This window comes from Nerophis lumbriciformis, linkage group LG01, assembly GCF_033978685.3.
Source record: "Nerophis lumbriciformis linkage group LG01, RoL_Nlum_v2.1, whole genome shotgun sequence".
Taxonomy (NCBI): domain Eukaryota; kingdom Metazoa; phylum Chordata; class Actinopteri; order Syngnathiformes; family Syngnathidae; genus Nerophis; species Nerophis lumbriciformis.
Genome location: NC_084548.2, coordinates 65,602,909 through 65,628,459, shown reverse-complemented (window position 1 = coordinate 65,628,459; position 25,551 = coordinate 65,602,909). Strand labels below are relative to the sequence as shown.

The 25,551-nt window shown below is 41.0% G+C and overlaps 1 protein-coding gene across 5 annotated transcripts in view; it reads left to right on the top strand.

Annotated features, from left to right (window-relative positions):
• Window positions 1–22,252, top strand: part of LOC133571850 (deoxyribonuclease-1-like 2) — a 55,022-nt gene extending 32,770 nt beyond the window's left edge. For all 5 annotated transcript variants that reach the window (XM_061924394.1, XM_061924388.1, XM_061924383.1 and 2 more), the window contains 6 exons: window positions 5,768–5,854; window positions 6,071–6,168; window positions 11,699–11,811; window positions 16,453–16,610; window positions 16,682–16,778; window positions 21,766–22,252. In XM_061924394.1, the coding sequence (XP_061780378.1) occupies window positions 5,768–5,854; window positions 6,071–6,168; window positions 11,699–11,811; window positions 16,453–16,610; window positions 16,682–16,778; window positions 21,766–21,882 (670 nt within the window). In that variant the 3' untranslated portion in view covers window positions 21,883–22,252. The remainder of the gene's footprint in view (window positions 1–5,767; window positions 5,855–6,070; window positions 6,169–11,698; window positions 11,812–16,452; window positions 16,611–16,681; window positions 16,779–21,765) is intronic.
• Window positions 22,253–25,551: the final 3,299 nt, after the last annotated feature.

The window sequence follows — 25,551 nt, the reverse complement described above, 5'->3', positions numbered from 1 at the left end:
AAATTCACACATTTGGTCAAAATTAGGTCTAAAATCCATCTATTTGGCCACTGGGTGTTGTGAAATGTGTCCTCTGCATTTGACCCATCCTTATGTTCACCCCCTGGAAGGTGAGGGGAGCAGTGAGCAGCAGCGGTGGCCGCGCTCGGGAATCATTTGGTGATTTAACCCCCAATTCCAACCCTTGATGCTGAGTGCCAAGCAGGCAGGCAATGGGTCCCATTTTTTGTAGTCTTTGGTATATATTAGTTAAAATACACATCCATTAGATCAAAAGTCAGACATTTGGTCAAAATTAGGTCTAAATACATCTATTTGGTCATAATATGTTATTTTTATTAGGTTAAAGGACACGTTGTTTGTCAAAAAGGCATTAATTAGGTAAAAAGTCACAAACTAGGTATAAAATACATCTATTTGGTCATAATATACATTTATTAGGTTAAACGACATGTTTTTGTCTAAAAGGGGAATATTTAGCCAAATTAGGTGTAAAGGACACTTCTACAGTAATAGGTAAATAGACACATCCTAAAATTAAAAGACATGTATTTGTTGAAAAAGATGTATCTTTTAGGTCAGAAGACATACATTTATCTAAAAGACAGATTTATTTGATAAAAAGTGACAAATTCAAAAGACATATGTCTTAAAGATGCATCTATTAGGTCACATATACATATATTAGTTAAAATACACATCTATTAGATCAAAAGTCACACATTTGGTCAAAATTTGGTCCAAAATACATCTATATGGTCATAATATGCATTTTTTTTAGGTTAAAGGACATGTATTTGTCTATAAGAGGCATTAATTAGGTCAAAAATCACAAATTAGGTCTAAAATACATCTATTTTGTCATAATGTGCATTTATTAGGTTAAAGGACATGGTTTTGTCTAAAAGGGACATTAATTAGGTAAAAAGTCACAAACTAGGTATAAAATACATCTGTTTGGTCAAAATATGCATATATTAGGTTAAACGACATGTTTTTGTCTAAAAGGGGCATTTTTATTCCAAATTAGGTGTAAAGGACACTTCTACAGTAATAGGTCAATAGACACATCCTAAAATCAAAAGATATATATTTGTTGAAAAGATGCATCTTTTAGGTCAAAAGACATTAATTTGTCTAAAAGACATTCATTTGTCTAAAAGACAGATTTATTTGATAAAAAGTGACAAATCAGGGCAAAAGACATATGTCTTAAAGATGCATCTATTAGGTCACAGATACACATATTAGTTAAAATACACATCTATTAGATCAAAAGTCCCGTCAAGACAGGCAAATTCCCCCGAACCCGAAGTCTAAAATACATTTATTTGGTCATAATATGCATTTATTAGGTTAAAGGACATGTTTTTGTCTAAAAGGGGCATTAATTAGGTCAAAAGTCACAAACTAGGTTTAAAATGCATCTATTTGGTCAAAATGTGCATATATTAGGTTAAACGACATGTTTTTGTCTAAAAGGGGCATTTTTAGTCCAAATTAGGTGTAAAGGACACTTCTACAGTAATAGGTCAATAGACACATCCTAAGATCAAAAGACACATATTTGTTGGAAAAGATGCATCTTTTAGGTCAAATGACATTCATTTGTCTAAAAGACAGATTTATTTGATAAAAAGTGACAAATCAGGGCAAAAGACATACCGTATTTTCCGCACTATAAGGCGCACCGGATTATTAGCCGCACCTTCTATGAATTACATATTTCATAATTTTGTCCACCAATAAGCCGCCCCGGACTAAAAGCCGCGCCTACGCTGCGCTAAAGTGAATGTCAAAAAAACGCTGCGCTAAAGTGAATGTCAAAAAAACAGTCAGATAGTTCAGTCAAACTTTAATAATATATTGAAAACCAGCGTTCTAACAACTCTGTCCCAAAATGTACGCAAATGTGCAATCACAAACATAGTACAATTCAAAATGGTGTAGAACAATAGCAACATAATGTTGCTCGAACGTTAATGTCACAACACACAAAATAAACATAGCGCTCACCTTCTGAAGTTATTCTTCATTCGTAAATCCTTCGAATTCTTCGTCTTCGGTGTCCGAATTGAAAAGTTGGGCGAATACGGGATCCAAAATGGCCGGTTCCGTCTCGTCGAAGTCACCGGAGTCAGTGTCGCTGTTGTTGTGCAGCAGTTCTGTGAATCCTGCCTTCCGGAAAGGTCGGACCACAGTTGTGACCGAAACTATCTGCCCAGGCATTTACGATCCACTGGCAGATGTTGGCGTATGTCGACCGGCGCTATCTGCCCGTCTTAGTGAAGGTGTGTTCGCCTTCGGAGCTGTGTGAAAAAAGCCACCCGGCCTCTTCGCGTAAACTTCCCTTAACCACTCGCTCATCTTTTCTTCATCCATCCATCCCTTCGAGTTAGCTTTTATGATGACGCCGGCTGGAAAGGTCTCTTTTGGATGGGTGGAAGTTAGCATGGCAAGCTAGAACCACAGTGAAGGATGACTTCTCATTCCCTGTGGAGCGAATATTCACCGTACGTGCTCCCGTTCCACAGTGCGGTTCAGTTGCTGTGAAATACGGTAGTAATCCGTGTGCGGATGGAGAGATTGCGTCTTTTTATGAACCGGATCGTTTTGTAGGAGCCATTTTGTGGTCTTTACAGATGTAAACAGGAAATGAAACGTACGGTGATATCCGCGCGTTTTTTCTTCTTCTTCCGGGGGCGGGTGAAGCGCTTCCTGTTCTATGGGGGCGGGTGAAGCGCTTCCTGTTCTATGGGGGCGAGTGCTTTCATTGGCGGTTGCTTGCGTAGAAGAAGAAGCGCTTCCTGTTCTATCGGGAAAAAAGATGGCGGCTGTTTACCGAAGTTGCGAGACCGAAACTTTATGAAAATGAATCGTAATAAAGCGCACCGGGTTATTAGGCGCACTGTCAGCTTTTGAGAAAAATTGTGGTTTTTAGGTGCGCCTTATAGTGCGGAAAATACGGTATGTCTTAAAGATGCATCTATTAGGTCACAGATACATATATTACTTAAAATACACATCTATTAGATCAAAAGTCCCGTCAAGACAGGCAAATTCCCCCGAACCCGAGGTCTAAAATACATTTATTTGGTCATAATATGCATTTATTAGGTTAAAGGACATGTTTTTGTCTAAAAGGGGCATTTTTAGGTCAAAAGTCACAAATTCGGTCCAAATCAGGTCAATAGACACATCCTAAGATCAAAAGACATGTATTTGTTGGAGAAGATGCATCTTTTAGGTCAAAAGACATTCATTTGTCTAAAAGACAGATTTATTTGATAAAAAGTGACAAATTAGGTCAAAAGATGCATCTACTAGGTCACAGATACATATATTAGTTAAAATACACATCTATTAGATCAAAAATCCTGTCAAGATTCCCCCAAACCTGAGGTCTAATAATATGCAAAAAGAACATAATATGCATTTATTAGGTTAAAGGACACGTTTTTGTCTAAAAGGGGCATTAATTCGGTCAAAAGTCACAAACTAGGTCTAAAATACACATATTTGGTCATAACAAGCCACTGCTCCACTCTTCTCCCAGGGGGTGATCAAAGGTGATGGGTCAAATGCAGAGAATAATTTCGCCACACCAAGTGTGTGTGTGACAATCATCGGTACTTTAACTTTAATATGCATATATTAGGTTAAATCACATGTTTTTGTCTAAAATGGGCATTTTTAGGTCAAAAGTCACAAATTAGGTCAACATCAGGTCTAAAGGACACTTCGGCAGTATTAGGTCAATAGACACATCTATTAGGTCAGTAAACATATATTTGTCTACACATTTATTAGGTCAAAGACAGATGTATTGGATCAAAAGGTGTAAAGGACACTTTTTTTTAGGTCAAAAAACATGTTTGTCTCAAAGAGGCATTTATTAGGTCAAATGACACATATTTTAGTTAAGACATCCCTATTATAAAAGTCACAAATCAGGTCTCGGGGACACTTCTGTTATCTACCGATAACTCAAAACCACTTTTGACTGAGTCATCCATCCATCCATTTTCTACCGCTTGCATTTTAAACACCTTTTAAAAAAAAAAACATTATCACCAGACTTATGTAAGCGTCAATATATACCTTGATGTTGCAGAAAAAAGACCATATATTTTTTTAACCGATTTCCGAACTCTAAATGGGTGAATTTTGGCGAATTAAACGCCTTTCTATTATTCGCTCTCGGAGCGATGACGTCACAACGTGACGTCATATCGGGAAGCAATCCGCCATTTTCTCAAACACCGAGTCAAATCAGCTCTGTTATTTTCCGTTTTTTCGACTGTTTTCCGTACCTTGGAGACATCATGCCTCGTCGGTGTGTTGTCGGACGGTGTAACAAAACGAACAGGGACGGATTCAAGTTGCACCAGTGGCCCAAAGATGCGAAAGTGGCAAGAAATTGGACGTTTGTTCCACACACTTTACCGACGAAAGCTATGCTACGACAGAGATGGCAAGAATGTGTGGATATCCTGCGACACTCAAAGCAGATACATTTCCAACGATAAAGTCAAAGAAATCTGCCACCAGACCCCCATTGAATCTGCCGGAGTGTGTGAGCAATTCAGGGACAAAGGACCTCGGTAGCACGGCAAGCAATGGCGGCAGTTTGTTACCGCAGACGAGCGAGCTAAACCCCCTGGATGTCTTGGCTCACACCGTCCCTTATGCCACCGAAGATGATCAAGAGAAGAATATCGACCCTAGCTTCCCTGGCCTGCTGACATCAACTCCAAAACTGGACAGATCAGCTTTCAGGAAAAGAGAGCGGATGAGGGTATGTCTACAGAATATATTAATTGATGAAAATTGGGCTGTCTGCACTCTCAAAGTGCATGTTGTTGCCAAATGTATTTCATATGCTGTAAACCTAGTTCATAGTTGTTAGTTTCCTTTAATGCCAAACAAACACATACCAATCGTTGGTTAGAAGGCGATCGCCGAATTCGTCCTCGCTTTCTCCCATGTCGCTGGCTGTCGTGTCCGTCGGTTTCGCTTGCATACGGTTCAAACCGATATGGCTCAATAGCTTCAGTTTCTTCTTCAATTTCGTTTTCGCTACCTGCCTCCACACTACAACCATCCGTTTCAATACATGCGTAATCTGTTGAATCGCTTAAGCCGCTGAAATCCGAGTCTGAATCCGAGCTAATGTCGCTATATCTTGCTGTTCTTTCCGCCATGTTTGTTTGTGTTGGCATCACTGTGTGACGTCACAGGAAAATGGACGGGTGTATATAACGATGGTTAAAATCAGGCACTTTGAAGCTTTTTTTAGGGATATAGAGCGATGGGTAAAATTTTGAAAAAAACTTCGGAAAATAAAATAAGCCACTGGGAACTGATTTTTAATGATTTTAACCCTTCTGAAATTGTGATAATGTTCCCCTTTAATTAGGTCAAAAGACATATTTATCTAAAAGATGCCTCAATTAGGTCAAAATACATATACAGTATTTGTCTCAAAGATGTATTTGGTCAAAAGACGCAAGTGTTGGATCAAAAGATGTATTTGTCTAAAAATATGCATCGAGAAAGTCAAAATACATACAGTAAATCTCTTAAAGACCTATTTATTAGCTCAATCTATTTATATGTTCAAAATCTATAATTCTTACACACTCCGTGAGTCCAAAATGAATACACACCTACATATGTCATCTTGTGTCTACGTGATGTTTAAGTTGTGTATTTCTGTTTCGTGCTTGATTGTGTCCTTGTGTGGGTGTGTGTGTGTCCTCTGGAGGTATGAAGGCCACCACTACAGCTCCGTGTCCAGCTCCGGAATGGGCAAGTCCCCCGACGACATGCAGAAGTACGTCTTCATCTACAGGTGAGACACCATCACCATTGCCCATCATGCACTCTGACATCTTTTGGTGTCTGTCTCTGCCCGTCTGTGAGACAAGTTTCCACCGGGCTGTGTCGTCACACACTTGTGACAGCTACCAAAATAACCGCACCGCTTTTTGGCACCTTCCTGCTGTGTTGGCAAATACAGTGGAGGGGCGGAGCTAGATGCTAGATCCCAATGTTCTCATCCTGACAGGACGGAGACTGTAAAAGTGACGGATCAATACCAGTACCCGTTTCAGACGCACTTTGTCAGAGCGCCGCTGGCTGTCCACTTCTACAGCGACAAAACAGGTGAGCGGGTGTGGTGTCTGTAAATTGTATCTTGAGAAATGTCGTATAACATTGGGTGCCAGCACAAAGCTAAGTCAAGTCACATGAGTCCTTAGGGTATCAGTGTAGATTTATCAGTCTGGTATCCATGGAACAATCAGAATAATCAATGTAGATTTATGAGTCTGGTATCCATGGAACCATCAGGAGAATCGGTGTAAATTTGTCAGTCTGATATCCATGGAACAATCAGAAGAATCAGTGTAGATTTATCAGTCTGGTATCCATGGAACGATTAGGAGAAGGATCAACGTACATGTATCAGTCTGGTATGCATGGAACAATCAGGAAAATAATTAGGGTAGATTTATCAGTCTGGTAACCATGGAACAATCAGGAGAAGAATTAGGGTAGATTTATCAGTCTGGTAGCTACGGATCAATCAGGAGAAGAATCAGTGTAGATGTATCAGTCTGGTATCCATGGAACAATCAGAATAATCAATGTAGATTTATGAGTCTGGTATCCATGGAACCATCAGGAGAATCGGTGTAAATTTGTCAGTCTGATATCCATGGAACAATCAGAAGAATCAGTGTAGATTTATCAGTCTGGTATCCATGGAACGATTAGGAGAAGGATCAACGTACATTTATCAGTCTAGTATCCATGGAACAATCAGGGGAATAATTAGGGTAGATTTATCAGTCTGGTAACCATGGAACAATCAGGAGAAGAATCAGTGTAGATGTATCAGTCTGGTATCCATGGAACAATCAGAATAATCAATGTAGATTTATCAGTCTGGTAACCATGGAACAATCAGGAGAAGAATTAGGGTAGATTTATCAGTCTGGTAGCTACGGATCAATCAGGAGAAGAATCAGTGTAGATGTATCAGTCTGGTATCCATGGAACAATCAGAATAATCAATGTAGATTTATGAGTCTGGTATCCATGGAACCATCAGGAGAATCGGTGTAAATTTGTCAGTCTGATATCCATGGAACAATCAGAAGAATCAGTGTAGATTTATCAGTCTGGTATCCATGGAACGATTAGAAGAAGGATCAACGTACATTTATCAGTCTGGTATCCATGGAACAATCAGGGGAAGAATTAGGGTAGATTTATCAGTCTGGTAACCATGGAACAATCAGGAGAAGAATTAGGGTAGATTTATCAGTCTGGTAGCTACGGATCAATCAGGAGAAGAATCAGTGTAGATGTATCAGTCTGGTATCCATGGAACAATCAGAATAATCAATGTAGATTTATCAGTCTGGTAACCATGGAACAATCAGGAGAAGAATTAGGGTAGATTTATCAGTCTGGTAGCTACGGATCAATCAGGAGAAGAATCAGTGTAGATGTATCAGTCTGGTATCCATGGAACAATCAGAATAATCAATGTAGATTTATGACTCTGGTATCCATGGAACCATCAGGAGAATCGGTGTAAATTTGTCAGTCTGATATCCATGGAACAATCAGAAGAATCAGTGTAGATTTATCAGTCTGGTATCCATGGAACGATTAGGAGAAGGATCAACGTACATGTATCAGTCTGGTATGCATGGAACAATCAGGAAAATAATTAGGGTAGATTTATCAGTCTGGTAACCATGGAACAATCAGGAGAAGAATTAGGGTAGATTTATCAGTCTGGTAGCTACGGATCAATCAGGAGAAGAATCAGTGTAGATGTATCAGTCTGGTATCCATGGAACAATCAGAATAATCAATGTAGATTTATGAGTCTGGTATCCATGGAACCATCAGGAGAATCGGTGTAAATTTGTCAGTCTGATATCCATGGAACAATCAGAAGAATCAGTGTAGATTTATCAGTCTGGTATCCATGGAACGATTAGAAGAAGGATCAACGTACATTTATCAGTCTGGTATCCATGGAACAATCAGGGGAAGAATTAGGGTAGATTTATCAGTCTGGTAACCATGGAACAATCAGGAGAAGAATTAGGGTAGATTTATCAGTCTGGTAGCTACGGATCAATCAGGAGAAGAATCAGTGTAGATGTATCAGTCTGGTATCCATGGAACAATCAGAATAATCAATGTAGATTTATCAGTCTGGTAACCATGGAACAATCAGGAGAAGAATTAGGGTAGATTTATCAGTCTGGTAGCTACGGATCAATCAGGAGAAGAATCAGTGTAGATGTATCAGTCTGGTATCCATGGAACAATCAGAATAATCAATGTAGATTTATGACTCTGGTATCCATGGAACCATCAGGAGAATCGGTGTAAATTTGTCAGTCTGATATCCATGGAACAATCAGAAGAATCAGTGTAGATTTATCAGTCTGGTATCCATGGAACGATTAGGAGAAGGATCAACGTACATGTATCAGTCTGGTATCCATGGAACAATCAGGAGAAGATTTAGGGTAGATTTATCAGTCTGGTAACCATGGAACAATCAGGAGAAGAATTAGGGTAGATTTATCAGTCTGGTAGCTACGGATCAATCAGGAGAAGAATCAGTGTAGATGTATCAGTCTGGTATCCATGGAACAATCAGAATAATCAATGTAGATTTATGAGTCTGGTATCCATGGAACCATCAGGAGAATCGGTGTAAATTTGTCAGTCTGATATCCATGGAACAATCAGAAGAATCAGTGTAGATTTATCAGTCTGGTATCCATGGGACAGTCAGGAGAAGTACCATCGTAGCTGTATCAGTCTGGCATCCATGGAACAATCAGGAGAAAAATCAGCGTAGATGTATCAGTCTGGTATCCTTGGAATAATCGGGAGAAGAATCAGTGTAGATTGTTCATTGAAGAACGACCCTCTCAGTATCCCCAAATCCAGGTGTCGGTCACCTCTTTGAGATTTTAAATTTTAGACCCCGAAGGTACAAGAGACCGTGGTCAGAGTGCAGGTCTTCGGTATTAGTGTGCAACGGACCTCTGTTATGAGATTAGAAAGGAAAGGATCAGGTTCAATGAAACTTCATTTTCACCACAAACCTGTTCAAGATTAGACATACAAAAGGGGGATCCAGAGGCGTTCCCAGGCCAGCCGGGAGACATAGTCTTCCCAACGTGTCCTGGGTCTTCCCCGTGGCCTCCTACCGGTCGGACGTGCCCTAAACACCTCCCTAGGGAGGTGTTCGGGTGGCATCCTGACCACATGCCCGAACCACCTCATCTGGCTCCTCTCCATGTGGAGGAGCAGCGGCTTTACTTTGAGCTCCCCACGGATGGCAGAACTTCTCACCCTATCTCTAAGGGTGCGACCCGCCACCCGGCGGAGGAAACTCATTTCGGCCGCTTGTACCCGTGATCTTGTCCTTTTCGGTCATAACCCAAAGCTCATGACCATAGGTGATGATGGGAACGTAGATCGACCGGTAAATTGAGAGCTTTGCCTTCCGGCTCAGCTCCTTCTTCACCACAACGGATCGATACAGCGTCCGCATTACTGAAGACGCCGCACCGATCCGCCTGTCGATCTCACGATCCACTCTTCCCTCACTTGTGAACAAGACTCTGAGGTACTTGAACTCCTCTACTTGGGGCAGGGTCTCCTCCGCGACCCGGAGATGGCACTCCAGCCTTTTCCGGGCGAGAACCTTGGACTCGGACTTGGAGGTGCTGCTTCTCATCCCAGTCGCTTCACACTCGGCTGCGAACCGATCCACAATACAGTGATGTGCAAATCCTGTTCAACTTACATTCAATTGAATAGACTGCAAAGACTAGATATTTAATGTTCACACTGAGAAACTTCATTTTTTTTGCAAATAATCATGAACTTACAATTTAATGGAAGCAACACATTGCAAAAAAGTTGTCACGGGCATTTTTACCACTGTGTTACATGGCCTTTCCTTTTAACAACACTCAGTAAACGTTTGGGAACTGAGAAGACACATTTTTGAAGTGGAATTCTTTCCCATTCTTGCTTGATGTACAGCTTAAGTTGTTCAACAGTCTCCCTTCTGTTATTTTAGGCTTCATATTGCACCACACATTTTCAATGGGAGACAGGTCTGGACTACAGGCAGGCCAGTCTAGTACCCGCACTCGTTTACTATAAAGCCACGCTGTTGTAACATCTGGCTTGGCATTGTCTTGCTGAAATAAGCAGGGGCGTCCATGATAACGTTGCTTAGATGGCAACATGTGTTGCTCCAAAATCTGTATGTAGCTTTCAGCATGAATGGTGTCTTCACAGATGTGTAAGTTACCCATGTCTTGGGCACTAATACACCCCCATACCATCACAGATGCTGGCTTTTCAACTTTGCGCCTATAACAATCCGGATGGTTCTTTCCCTCTTTGGTCCGGAGGACACGACGTCCACAGTTTCCAAAAACAATTTGAAATGTGGACTCGTCAGACCACAGAACACTTTTCCACTTTGTATCAGTCCATCTTAGATGAGCTCGGGCCCAGCGAAGCCGACGGCGTTTCTGGGTGTTGTTGATAAACGGTTTTCGCCTTGCATAGGAGAGTTTTAACTTGCACTTACAGATGTAGCGACCAACTGTAGTTACTGACAGTGGGTTTCTGAAGTGTTCCTGAGCCCATGTGGTGATATCCTTTACACACTGATGTCGCTTGTTGATGCAGTACAGCCTGAGGGATGGAAGGTCACGGGCTTAGCTGCTTACGTGCAGTGATTTCTCCAGATTCTCTGAACCCTTTGATCATATTACGGACCGTAGATGGTGAGATCCCTAAATTCCTTGCAATAGCTGGTTGACAAAGGTTTTTCTTAAACTGTTCAACAATTTGCTCACGCATTTTTCGACAAAGTGGTGACCCTCGGCCCATCCTTGTTTGTGAATGACTGAGCATTTCATGGAATCTACTTTTATACCCAATCATGGCACCCACCTGTTCCCAATTTGCCTGTTCACCTGTGGGATGTTCCAAATAAGTGTTTGATAAGTATTCCTCAACTTTATCGGTATTTTTTGCCACCTTTCCCAACTTCTTTGTCACCTGTTGCTGGCATCAAATTCTAAAGTTAATGATTATTTGCAAAAATAAATAAATAAAGTTTATCAGGGACGGCGTGGCGCAGTGGGATAGTGGCCGTGCGCGACCCGAGGGTCCCTGGTTCAATCCCCACCTAGTACCAACCTCATCATGTCCGTTGTGTCCTGAGCAAGACACTTCACCCTTGCTCCTGATGGGTGCTGGTTAGCGCCTTGCATGGCAGCTCCCTCCATCAGTGTGTGAATGTGTGTGTGAATGGGTAAATGTGGAAGTAGTGTCAAAGCGCTTTGAGTACCTTGAAGGTAGAAAAGCGCTATACAAGTACAACCCATTTATCATTTATTTATCATTTATCAGTTTGAACATCAAATATGTTGTCTTTGTAGTGCATTCAACTGAATATGGGTTGAAAAGGATTTGCAAATCATTGTATTCTGTTTATATTTACATCTAACACAATTTCCCAACTCATATGGAAACGGGGCAACAAACACATTGTGGTCAACACCTGGTTGTGATAGCATGTCGCGACACAACATTGTTTACTGGCCACTCTCTCTGCTGTCAGACATCAAGAACTTTGTTCTGGTCGGGCTGCACACGGACAAGGACAACGCCGTCAAGGAGATGGACCGCTTGTACGACGTCTTCGAAGAAGTGCTGAAGAAATGGAACAACAAGGTGACACTAACTCAAAAGTCCTAGGTAGTACTCCTACAACTAGTACTTTTCTACTTAAGACTACTACTACATGGAGTGATGTTCTTCAGGCAGCTTACGGTAGTTATCCTGTGTGAGAAATCTTTTGTTTATGTCGTCCCTAGGGATGATACTCGAAACCGGTTTTCCCGGTTGTTCGATAAGAAAAGAACCGAGTCCTCGGACTCGAATCCATGCATCAAAATGACTTTAAACGTCTTACATCATGTGTTGCCTTCATTTTAACACTTATGTAAGACTTTTAAAGTCATTTTGATAGTAGGCTAATATAACTAATATAGACACTTACATCATGTGTTGTCTTATAACACTTATATAAGACTAAGGCTGCAGCTAACGATTATTTTTCTATCGATTAATCTATAGATTATTTTTTTCGATTAATCTGTTAATCTATAGATTATTTTTTTCGATTAATCTATAGATTATTTTTCCTTTTACCGATTATTTTTTTATTTAAAATGAAGATGAAAAAATAAATGTAGGCCAGTTTTTTCAAAAGGCATGAATTTTATTTACAAAAAAAAAAAGTATGGCCACTCAGTCAACATTGACAACAACATGACAAAATATTCTGTAACAATGTAAACATTTAAAACTTTTAACATTTAACACAATTAAAAGTAGCTTATTTGCTTTTTAATGTGCAAATATAAAAGTAAACATCCAGTGCAAATCTTAATATTCTGCAATAGTATAAGCATTTCTAAAGTAAAAGTATTGCTTATTTTGCTTTAAAATGTGCAAAAATAAAGATAAACATCCAATACAAAAAAGTGCAAAACGAAATATTCTGTAACAGTGTAAACATTTCAACAAAAGTAAAAGTATTGCTTATTTTGCTTAATATCACAACAATGATAGTATGATTAAAGTGAAAGTTAATTGTTCGTTTGTACATAGTGTATGTAACTGTTAATGTTGTAAAAGGTATTTGCACAACTAATTAACGTTAGCGTTAAAGAGGAGCGCGTCTTTGTAAACACTGAACAGGCACGCCAAACGCGCCTCTCAGAGCGAAACGGTGTTTTAGTTTATGAATTTACAACAGATACAAATGACACATTCATGTTTTTGTGTAATGATGACAACGTATACTCACGCGGATGATTGACTAATTGATGGTGATGGCAAGAACGCTGTCGGGTGTTTTCTTTTCAAATGTTCGTTCATAGCCGTTGTGCTGCTATGATAGGCCATTTCCGCTCGACACAGTGTGCATACAACAACTGTCAAGTGTTTTGCTTTTTTCGCTGTGCTTATCCCACACTTGAAGGGATGTACCAATGCTGAATGTGACTTCTGGATTTCACTCAAAAGACCAGACCGTAGTTACTTTTTCCTTTTATTTTCCTTTAGTTTGCAACAGTTTTTCCAACGAAGAAACAGCTTCTTTTTTCTTCTTTAGTCTTTTTAGCAGTCTTTAGCAGTGTTAGTAGACTTTAGTTTCTTTAGCTGTCATTAGCTGTCTTTAGTAGCTTTTAGTAGCCTTTAGCTTCTTTAGTAGGTGAAAAACCTTTAAGGACAAAACACCACAAGATTAACATGCTGTAAAAAATCAATCAATTATCAATCCCATAATTTACAATTATTAATTAGGCTATCAAACTCTTAACCATTAAACAAGTGCAAGAAAATGGACACATCTTTTCCCTTTAAGTTAAAACAGATTTTAAATAAATTGTCTCAACAGAAATGCACCAAGATCCATATAAAATACATTTAAACCCAGAAACACAATAGATAAATGCAGCAGAAAACCCAATATGCAAATACATAAATACCTAACCAATTAACCACCTATTTAGATACATATTTAAAATCCATATTCAATATAAATATATTATTAATTTAGCAGTGAAACACTCAATCTTAAACGCTGTCTACTGGTAGAAAAATGCCCCTTTTTTCAATGCCCTCACCAGCAGCCAATGATCCAACACAGTTAAATCCAACACTTGAAGTTGAGTGACTTCACCCTCCCGATGAAGCAAACTGCTCCAACATGTATCAAACTAAGCAAAGAATATCAACACTAAACAACAGTTACATAACACACTGTGTGTATTTAGCCTCCAGACTAAGCACGCTACATGCACACCAACCCCCCCCCCCCCCCCCAATCTCACCAGCGCAACAGGTGCGCCACACCCACAAAGAGAAATATTAAATCTTACATACTTTTGGCACAACTCTGTGTTATCTGTAATTAACTAAACCTTTTTCCACTCTGCGCTGGCGTCTTTTGTACTCCTTGATTTGACAAAGCTGTCTAATTACCGGGCTCGCGCACCAGCAGATGAGACGGGAGCGCGCCGCGTTACACCTGCGCGTGAACGTAAACTGATCGGCTCTGATCATATAAGCCGACTGGCCGAAATAATGCCAAATTATATACATTTCCTGGGGTTGCCTAGGTGAATAGGGATGCGGATGTGCTCTAAGATAAAATATAATTTTATTAAGTGGGGTTTGGCTGGTTGCTAAGCATCCACGGTTGCGAGCTCGCGCGTCAGCTGACGAGACAGCTGTTCGCCGCTACAACATTATTAGGCCGTTTATTGAAATACTCCCACACTTTTGACGACTTTTGGCGTGCTTTTTTTCCCTCGCTCGCACCGCTCGCATCATCTGCTTTGCGCTCCGCCATGACGGCAGTGTGACGTAAATATGCGACGCATCGACGCATAAAAACGGCGTCGACGTATTTACGTAACCGATGACGTCGACGCGTCGTTTCAGCCTTATATAAAACTCTAAAAGTAATTTTGATAGAAGGGTAATATAGCTAGTATAGACACTTATGTCATGTGTTGCCTTCATTTTAACACTTATGTAAGACTTGTAAAGTCATTTTGATAGTAGGCTAATATAACTAATACAAACACATCATGTGTTGTCTTCATTATAACACTTATACAAGACTTTTAAAGTAATTGTGATAGTAGGCTAATATAGACACATACATCATGTGTTGCCTTCATTTTAACACTTATATTAGTGTCTATATTAGCTATATTAGCCTACTATCACAATTACTTTAAAAGTCTTTTATAAGTGTTATAATGAAGGCAACACATGACGTAAGTGTCTACATTAGCTATATTAGCCTACTATCAAAATGACTTTAAAAGTATTATATAAGTGTTATAATGAAGACAACACATGATGTAAGTGTCTATATTAGCTATTTTAGCCTACCATCAACATGACTTTAAAAGTGTTATATAAGTGTTGTAAGTGTTATAATGAAGACAACACATGATGTGTCTATATTAGGTATATTAGCCTACTATCAAAATGACTTTAAAAGTCTTAAGTGTTATAATGAAGACAACACATGATGTGTCTATATTAGCTATATTAGCCTACTATCAAAATGACTTTAAAAGTCTTATATAAGTGTTAAAATGAAGGCAACACATGATGTAAGTGGCTATATTAGCCTACTATCAAAATGACTTTTAAAGTCTTATATAAGTGTTATAATGAAGACAACACATGACGTAAGTGTCTATATTAGATATATTAGCCTACTATCACAATTACTTTAAAAGTCTTTTATAAGTGTTATAATGAAGGCAACACATGACGTAAGTGTCTATATTAGCTATATTAGCCTACTATCAAAATGACTTTAAAAGTATTATATAAGTGTTATAATGAAGACAACACATGATGTAAGTGTCTATATTAGCTATTTTAGCCTACTATCAACGTGACTTTAAAAGTGTTATATAAGTGTTGTAAGTGTTATAATGAAGACAACACATGATGTGTCTATATTAGCCTACTATCAAAATGACTTTAAAAGTCTTATATAAGTGCTATAATGAAGACAACACATGATGTAAGTGTCTATATTAGCTATATTAGCCTACTATCAAAATGACTTTAAAAGTCTTATATAAGTGTTAAAATGAAGGCAACACATGATGTAAGTGGCTATATTAGCCTACTATCAAAATGACTTTTAAAGTCTTGTATAAGTGTTATAATGAAGACAACACATGACGTAAGTGTCTATATTAGCTATATTAGCCTACTATCACAATTACTTTAAAAGTCTTATATAAGTGTTATAATGAAGACAACACATGACGTAAGTGTCTATATTAGCTATATTAGTCTACTATCACAATTACTTTAAAAGTCTTATATAAGTGTTATAATGAAGACAACACATGACGTAAGTGTCTATATTAGCTATATTAGTCTACTATCACAATTACTTTAAAAGTCTTATATAAGTGTTATAATGAAGGCGTCCGTGTACCACTCCGTACAGCGGCGTTTTAAAAAGTCATCAATTTTACTTTTTGAAACCGATACCGATCATTTCCGATATTACATTTTAAAGCATTTATCGGCCGATAATATCGGCAGTCCGATATTATCGGACATCTCTATTTTTCACCCATCTTTTTCCATTTTCCATCCTTTTTTCAAAATGCTCCAGGGAACCACTAGGGCGGCGCTAAAGAGAGGTTGCTGACCCCCGGGCTAGACTGTAGTAGAAATAACATGTGGATGAATGTAAATGTCAGCGGGCAGAGGGGCGGAGCTTTGAGGTGCACCATTCTTCATGTTTTCCGTGTGCAGAACGTGATGTTCTTGGGCGATTTCCACGCCGGCTGCGCCCACATGACGCGGCGCGACAAGAAGAACATCCGACTGTTCGCCAACACCAGCTTCTCCTGGCTCATCGGGGACAAAATGGACACCACGGTGACCGACGAAACCAGCTGCGCATATGACCGGTAGGTGTCGGTGAGCATGTTGTTCTCAAACTGCAGGGTGTCACCCGCCTGGGGTTTATCTTCTGCGGCAGGATCGTCGTGTACGGGAAGTCCTTCCTGAAGGCCATCGCGCCGTTCTCCGCCGCCGTCTTCAACTACGCTCAAGAGTTCAAACTGAGGAGAACCACGGTGAATAACTCTTCCCTCCTGTCGTCTTCACATCTTCATAAGTGCTCGTTCCACATTCTAGTGACATTTGCCCAAAAGTGCGGCTTGGGGGTCATTCGCACCCCACCGCTGGTTTTTTATTGGCAAATTTTCAATAATACAGCCTGTCTCAGAACTAAGCGAGGGAGGATTATGGCGAGGGATGTAACGATAAGAGGTAAGAATGATAACCAGGCTAAAACTCGGTTAGAATTACCTTTTCAAATAAAAATGATGGGAAGCCGTGATTCATAACTGCTCTTTGATAAACTCACGGAGGAATGCTCGCTCGCTAGCTGATATGCTCACATGAGAACAAGAAACATTAACGTCTTTCCTTATCATAAAAACGACATACCCCAATCTGAACTTACAAAAGCCAAAAGCAGTGAAGTTGTCACGTTGTGTAAATGGTAAATAAAAAGAGAATGCAATGATTTGCAAATCCTTTTCAACTTATATTCACTTGAATAGACTGCAAAGACAACATATTTAATGTTCATATGTTATAGAAAAAAATAAATATATACATTTATATATATATAATTTTATGAATAACATTTATACAATTACAACTGATTATTTTTGTAAAAAATAAATATATATATATATATATATATATATATATTTATGAATTATATTTATATAATTCCAGTTTACTATTTTTGTTTTAAAAAATGATATATAAATATATTTTTTATGTATGTATAATATTTATGAATAATATTTATACAATTACAATTTGTTATTTTTGTTTAAAAAAAAAGATGTATAAATATATTTTTTATGTATGTATAATATTTATGAATATTTATTACAATTACAATAAATAAATACAATAAATATTTTTTTATGTATGTTATTTATGAATTATATTTATATAATTCCAATTTACTATTTTTGTTTTAAAAATTATATATAAATATATTTTTTTATGTATGTATCCATCCATCCATCTTCTTCCGCTTATCCGAGGTCGGGTCGCGGGGGCAACAGCCTAAGCAGGGAAGCCCAGACTTCCCTCTCCCCAGCCACTTCGTCCAGCTCTTCCTGTGGGACCCCGAGGCGTTCCCAGGCCAGCCGGGAGAGATAGTCTTCCCAACGTGTCCTGGGTCTTCCCCGCGGCCTCCTACCGGTCGGACGTGCCCTAAACACCTCCCTAGGGAGGCGTTCGGGTGGCATCCTGACCAGATGCCCGAACCACCTCATCTGGCTCCTCTCGATGTGGAGGAGCAGCGGCTTTACTTTGAGCTCCCCCCGGATGGCAGAGCTTCTCACCCTATCTCTAAGGGAGAGCCCCGCCACCCGGCGGAGGAAACTCATTTCGGCCGCTTGTACCCGTGATCTTGTCCTTTCGGTCATAACCCAAAGCTCATGACCATAGGTGAGGATGGGAACGTAGATCGACCGGTAAATTGAGAGCTTTGCCTTCCGGCTCAGCTCCTTCTTCACCACAACGGATCGATACAGCGTCCGCATTACTGAAGACGCCGCACCGATCCGCCTGTCGATCTCACGATCCACTCTTCCCTCACTCCTGAACAAGACTCCGAGGTACTTGAACTCCTCCACTTGGGGCAAGATCTCCTCCCCAACCCGGAGATGGCACTCCACCCTTTTCCGGGCGAGAACCATGGACTCGGACTTGGAGGTGCTGATTCTCATCCCAGTCGCTTCACACTCGGCTGCGAACCGATCCAGTGAGAGCTGAAGATCCTGGCCAGATGAAGCCATCAGGACCACATCATCTGCAAAAAGCAGAGACCTAATCCTGCAGCCACCAAACCAGATCCCCTCAACGCCTTGACTGCGCCTAGAAATTCTGTCCATAAAAGTTATGAACAGAATCGGGACAAAGGGCAGCCTTGGCGGAGTCCAACCCTCACTGAAAACGTGTCCGACTTACTGCCGGCAATGCGGACCAAGCTCTGGCACTGAGCATACAGGGAGCGGACTGCCACAATCAGACAGTCCGATACCCCATACTCTCCGAGCACTCCCCACAGGACTTCCCGAGGGACACGGTCGAATGCCTTCTCCAAGTCCACAAAACACATGTAGACTGGTTGGGCAAACTCCCATGCACCCTCAAGGACCCTGCCGAGAGTATAGAGCTGGTCCACAGTTCCACGACCAGGACGAAAACCACACTGTTCCTCCTGAATCCGAGGTTCGACTATCCGGCGTAGCCTCCTCTCCAGTATACCTGAATAGACCTTACCGGGAAGGCTGAGGAGTGTGATCCCACGATAGTTAGAGCACACCCTCCGGTTCCCCTTCTTAAAGAGAGGAACCACCACCCCGGTCTGCCAATCCAGAGGTACCGCCCCCGATGTCCACGCGATGCTGCAGAGTCTTGTCAACCAAGACAGCCCCACAGCATCCAGAGCCTTAAGGAACTCCGGGCGGTTCTCATCTACCCCTGGGGCCTTGCCACCGAGGAGCTTTTTAACTACCTCAGCAACCTCAGCCCCAGAAATAGGAGAGCCCACCACAGACTCCCCAGGCACTGCTTCCTCATAAGAAGACGTGTTGGTGGGATTGAGGAGGTCTTTGAAGTATTCCCTCCACCGATCTACAACATCCGCAGTCGAGGTCAGCAGAACACCATCCCCGCCATACACGGTGTTGATAGTGCACTGCTTCCCCTTCCTGAGGCGGCGGATGGTGGTCCAGAATTGCTTCGAAGCCGTCCGGAAGTCGTTTTCCATGGCTTCCCCGAACTCCTCCCATGTCCGAGTTTTTGCCTCCGCGACCGCTGAAGCCGCACACCGCTTGGCCTGTCGGTACCTGTCCGCTGCCTCAGGAGTCCTATGAGCCAAAAGAACCCGATAGGACTCTTTCTTCAGCTTGACGGCATCCCTTACCGCCGGTGTCCACCAACGGGTTCTAGGATTACCGCCACGACAAGCACCAACTACCTTGCGGCCACAGCTCCAATCAGCCGCCTCGACAATAGAGGCGCGGAACATGGTCCATTCGGACTCAATGTCCAGCACCTCCCTCGTGACATGTTCAAAGTTCTTCCGGAGGTGGGAATTGAAACTCTCTCTGACAGGAGACTCTGCCAGACGTTCCCAGCAAACCCTCACAATGCGTTTGGGCCTGCCAGGTCTGTCCGGCATCCTCCCCCACCATCGCAGCCAACTCACCACCAGGTGGTGATCGGTAGAAAGCTCCGCCCCTCTCTTCACCCGAGTGTCCAAAACATGAGGCCGCAAATCCGATGACACAACTACAAAGTCGATCATGGAACTGCGGCCTAGGGTGTCCTGGTGCCAAGTGCACATATGGACACCCTTATGTTTGAACGTGGTGTTCGTTATGGACAATCTGTGACGGGCACAAAAGTCCAATAACAAAACACCGCTCGGGTTCAGATCCGGGCAGCTATTCTTCCCAATCACGCCTCTCCAGGTTTCACTGTCGTTGCCAACATGAGCATTGAAGTCCCCCAGTAGCACGAGGGAATCACCCGGGGGAGCACTCTCAAGTACTCCCTCGAGTGAATCCAAAAAGGGTGGGTACTCTGAGCTGCGGTTTGGCGCGTAAGCGCAAACCACAGTCAGGACCCGTTCCCCCACCCGAAGGCGGAGGGAAGCTACCCTCTCGTCCACCGGGTTGAACTCCAACATACAGGCTCTGAGCCGGGGGGAAACAAGAATTGCCACCCCAGCCCGTCGCCTCTCACTGTCGGCAACGCCAGAGTGGAAGAGAGTCCAGCCCCTCTCGAGAGAATTGGTTCCAGAGCCCTTGCTGTGCGTCGAAGTGAGTCCGACTATATCTAGCCGGAACTTCTCCACTTCGCGCACTAGCTCAGGCTCCTTCCCCCCCAGCGAGGTGACGTTCCACGTCCCAAGAGCTAGCTTCTGTAGCCGAGGATCGGACCGCCAAGTGCCCTGCCTTCGGCTGCCGCCCAGCTCACATCGCACCCGACCTCTATGACCCCTGCTATGGGTGGTGAGCCCATTGGAGGGGGGACCCACGTTGCCTCTTCGGGCTGTGCCCGGCCGGGCCCCATGGGGACAGGCCCGGCCACCAGGCGCTCGCCATCGTGCCCCACCTCCGGGCCTGGCTCCAGAGGGAGGCCCCGGTGACCCGCGTCCGGGCGAGGGAAATCTGGGTCCTTGTTTTTTATTATTCATGGAGGTCTTTGAGCCGCTCTTTGTCTGATCCCTCACCTAGGACCAGTTTGTCTTGGGAGACCCTACCAGGGGGCATAAAGCCCCCGGACAACATAGCTCCTAGGATCATTGGGACACGCAAACTCCTCTACCACGTTAAGGTCGCAGCTCAGAGAGGAGTTATGTATGTATATTTATGAATAATATTTATACAATTACAATTTATTATTTTTGTCTAAAAAAAATTATGTATAAATATTTTTTTATGTATGTATAATATTTATACAATTACAATGTATTATTTTTGTAAAAAAGAATCCATATATATGTTATGTATATATATATACATATATTATTTTTTTTTACAAAAATAATGCATTGTAATTGTATAAATATTATTTATAATATTTATACAATTACAACATATTTGTGTAAAAAAAATATATATATATATTTTATATATATATATTTTTTTTTTTTTTAAACAAAAATAATACATTGTAATTGTATAAATATTATTCATGTATATATATATATATATTTATAATTATTTTACTTTTTTTTTTTTTTTTTTACAAAAATAATACATTGTAATTGCATATACAAGCTGTAGAAAATGGATGGATGGATGTATACTGCGAGCTCATTTTTGGTGTTTTTCTTGTTTATTGTGTTTTATGCTTGGCATATCTTCTCTTATGCTAGTTTGGTTTCAGCGTGTTTAGCAAACAAAAAGGTGAAGAATATGAAATTGGCCTCAGTATCCTTTTTTGGTATGCGCTCCTTCTAGAACACACGAGTCCTGCAGCTCTTAGTTCTTGATGTGTGTGTGTGTGTGTGTGCAGGTGCTGATGGTGAGCGACCACTTACCTGTGGAGGTGAGACTAAAGGGCTCCGCCCCGCTCATTCAAGCCACGCCCCTCCTGCTTCTGATCAGCACTGCCCTCCACTCCTTCCTGTGAATGATTAGTGTCGTATGCTGCCAATCACCGACTTGATGTTTAAGTCACGGTCAACACAACGTCTCCGTGAGTGTTGCCGTCCATATTGACCCAGGTTTTCATTGTACATGTATATCACTGGTAAATCAGCCATGTGTTACTTTTACCGTTTGTGTGGTCTGCCAAGCACAAATCATCAGGGAACAATGAACCAAACGTGCCAAATTTTGTGACCACAAAACCTCAAAAAGTGAGCTTTATGGAGGTCGGCTAATATTTCGCCATGTATGTAAAAGTGTTTGTCATGTGCGGTGTTTTTTTATATATATCTCAATGTTCAAATTAAAAAGCTGTTTGTATGAAATAAAATGATACTCTTTGTTCAATGCAAGGATCATCCGGTGATTTTGCCAAATGTATTCTTCTTTTTTTTTTAAATAAATGTTCCATGTTTCATAAGGAAGTGATGTCAGCAAACATGTAAACATGTATCGTCTTGACAGAAATGCAGAATGTTTGTTTTGGATAATTGTATCGAATTTAAGATACACTAAGTTATAATTAACTAGATGAGGTAATTACTGAAGGAATTGCGTGTGAATGCTCCAATGCTCAAGTTAAACTGAAATCTTGGAAAAAAAATTTAATTGTTGAAGGACAGCACAGAATACCCAAACAAGCTGAATATTTTGAAGTTGAAACAGGTTGAATCAGATGAAAAATGTAGGAGTTGTGGAACTTTGAAGAATGTCCCATTGATTTCAATGGGAATTTCCCCAAAATTTGGGAATTTCGGGAAGAGCGGGAATTTTTGGGAAAATGGTAAAAAAAACTTGAATGGTCTGAATGAGATGAAATGGTTGGTGTTGGAATTTTCCAGATCGGTCGAGAAATGTTGAAGTAGTAACATGTTGAGTTGAGAAGTGGTATTACGGCGTTCCTGGAATTTCGGGAAAACCGGGAATTTTTGTAGTTCAAAAAACAACTTAATTTTTTGTCCTGATTAAGAGAAATGTTTTGACGGTTGAAATGCGTTGAAAACGGTGGAAGGAGTAGTCGCCAGAAAAAAAGGGTGGAAATAGGGCTTTGGAAAACCAAGAATTCTGGAAATTCCTGGAATTTTTTTTAACTTGGAAAAAAAAGTAGTTTCAATTTCCAGGATGGTGGAATGGTTTGAATCGGCTGAAGAATGTGGAAATGGTGGAAGTTTGAAAAATGGCCAATTCATTTTGAATGGGAAAAATGTCCCGGAAAACCTGGAAATCTTGGAATTTTTTGGAAATTGTCAAGGAAAAGCCTGCGATTCCCGAATAGGCTGAACAGTTTGAAGTTGGAACGGTTTGAATCGGGTGAAAAATGTGGAAGGTAGAGCGCGCCAAAATCTGGAGAAGAAGTTTAAAGAAAACCATGTGTGTGAATGCTACAATTACATAATATATAAATGATTAATTACATATTCTTTAAGGACAATGTTTTTCAACCACTGTGCCGCAGCACACTAGTGTACCATGAGATAGTCTGGTGTGCCGTGGGAGATGATGTCATTTCACCTAATTGGGTTAAAAATATTTTTTGCAAACCAGTAATTATAATCCGCAAATAATGTGCCATTATTTATTTATATATATATATATTATATATATATATGTATATGTATATGTATGTATATATGTATGTACGGTATGTATGTATGCGGTCCTCTCCAAGGTTTCTCATAGTCATTCACATCCCACTGGAGTGAGTTGCCCTTATGTGGGCTCTGTACCGAGGATGTTGTTGTGGCTTGTGCAGCCCTTTGAGACACTTGTGATATAGGGCTATATAAATAAACATTGATTGATTGATTTATATATACACATTAGAGATGCGCGGATAGGCAATTTATTTCATCCGCAACCGCGGCAGAAAGTCGTCAACCATCCGCCATCCACCCGATGTAACGTTTGATCAGAACTGCATCCGCCCGCCATCCGCCCGTTGTTATATATCTAATATTAATTAAAAAAATAAAAAAAAGGGTGAAAACTACGCGAATTGCACCTTGTGCAGACAAGATTTTTCGATCGGACACGGAGGAATTAGCGATGTAAAAGACCACGTTGGGACAAAAAAACACAAGTCTAATGCCGTTGCTAGCGATACAAGTGGAAAACTTTCAACGTTTTTCGTCGCCCAAACAGATTCTTTGGATGTGATAAATGCCGAAGTTTTATTTACGGAGGCAATAATTGAGCATGGACTTCCAATCGCACTGGCTGATCACATGGGACAGTTAATAATGTAATGCAACCTTTAAAAATCATTACGCGGTGATCGCGATCCCAAAAATAAACTTTTCTTGCATGATAATGTCCAGAAAAATTCGCTTTATATTACTATAGAGTCCTTTTAACGAATGAGTTTGATGGTTTATCACAAACCTTAAATGAAAGAAGTCCTTAATTGTTCTCCTGCAGCATGGCCTTGCTTTGTGTTTGGTGCGCCATCCTGTCGGCTGTATTTCACAGCACGACATACTGTTAAAAGTGTTTATACTATTTATACTTTCAATTAACAAATTGAAGTCTTGTGAAAGGTTGACAGGATAACTGGCATTAACTGTCAAAATAATTTCAAACTATTGAAGTTAGCTTACAGAATAAACATGTCAATCAACCCATATGATTTTTGCTGTAATATTTTTGTTTTGAAAAGTCACTGTGACTGATAGAAAAGTGATGGTTTTAGCAACATTTTAACCTGTCTGAATGCTAATAATCATTTTGCGAGCAAGCAGGTAAGCTGCGCGGGCGGAGCGTGCGGAGTGACCCATGTTACGAGCCCCCGGCCACGGGGGTGGCGGGCAGGTAAACTGCTTACCTGCTGCGCGTGACGCCGGCCGCGGCGAAAGCGGACGAGGCGGGGTGTCGGTGCGGTGGGCGCGGTAGTGACCCTGGACGTGCGTCGGGCCCTTCTCGCGGATCGCCTCAGCTACGGCTCCCGGTGGGGCCCTCTCGGGGGAAGGAGCCTCGGTCCCGGACCCCGGCGAGGCGTCCCTCCGCTCCGTAAAAGTGTCCATCTCTTTTTTTTTTTTCTTCTGTTGTGGCATATGCTGCAGGTGCCTGCTCGTTTTTCGTATGTGGGTAACAACATTTAACTATGTATATATATTTCCCAATTGGTTTAACTGCCACCCGCAAAAAAAAAAAAAAAAAAAAAAAAAAAATCTAATTAATCCGCCCGACCCGACCCGCGAGCGGATAAAATCTTATTTTTTAAAATTTCATCCGCCCGATCCGCGGATAATCCGCGGACTCCGCGGTTGTGTCCGCAAACCGCGCATCTCTAATACACATATATACAGTATATATACATATATACACACATATATATATATATATATACATATGTGTGTATAAATATATATATATATATAAATATATATATATATATATATACATACTAATAAAAGTTTCAATCAATCAATTGCTCATTTCGAGTGTAGTGTCGCTCTGTCGCCTGAGGACGGCGCTGTTGCTTCACAGGGAAAAGCCCCACTTTCTCAAAGCAGAGATCGTCTATTTTGTGAAGACTCGCGTTTACCATGAATTGATTAACGTGGACCCCGACTTAAACAAGTTGAAAAAGTACAATTGACCATTTAGTGGTCAATTGTACGGAATATGTACTGTACTGTGCAATCTACTAATA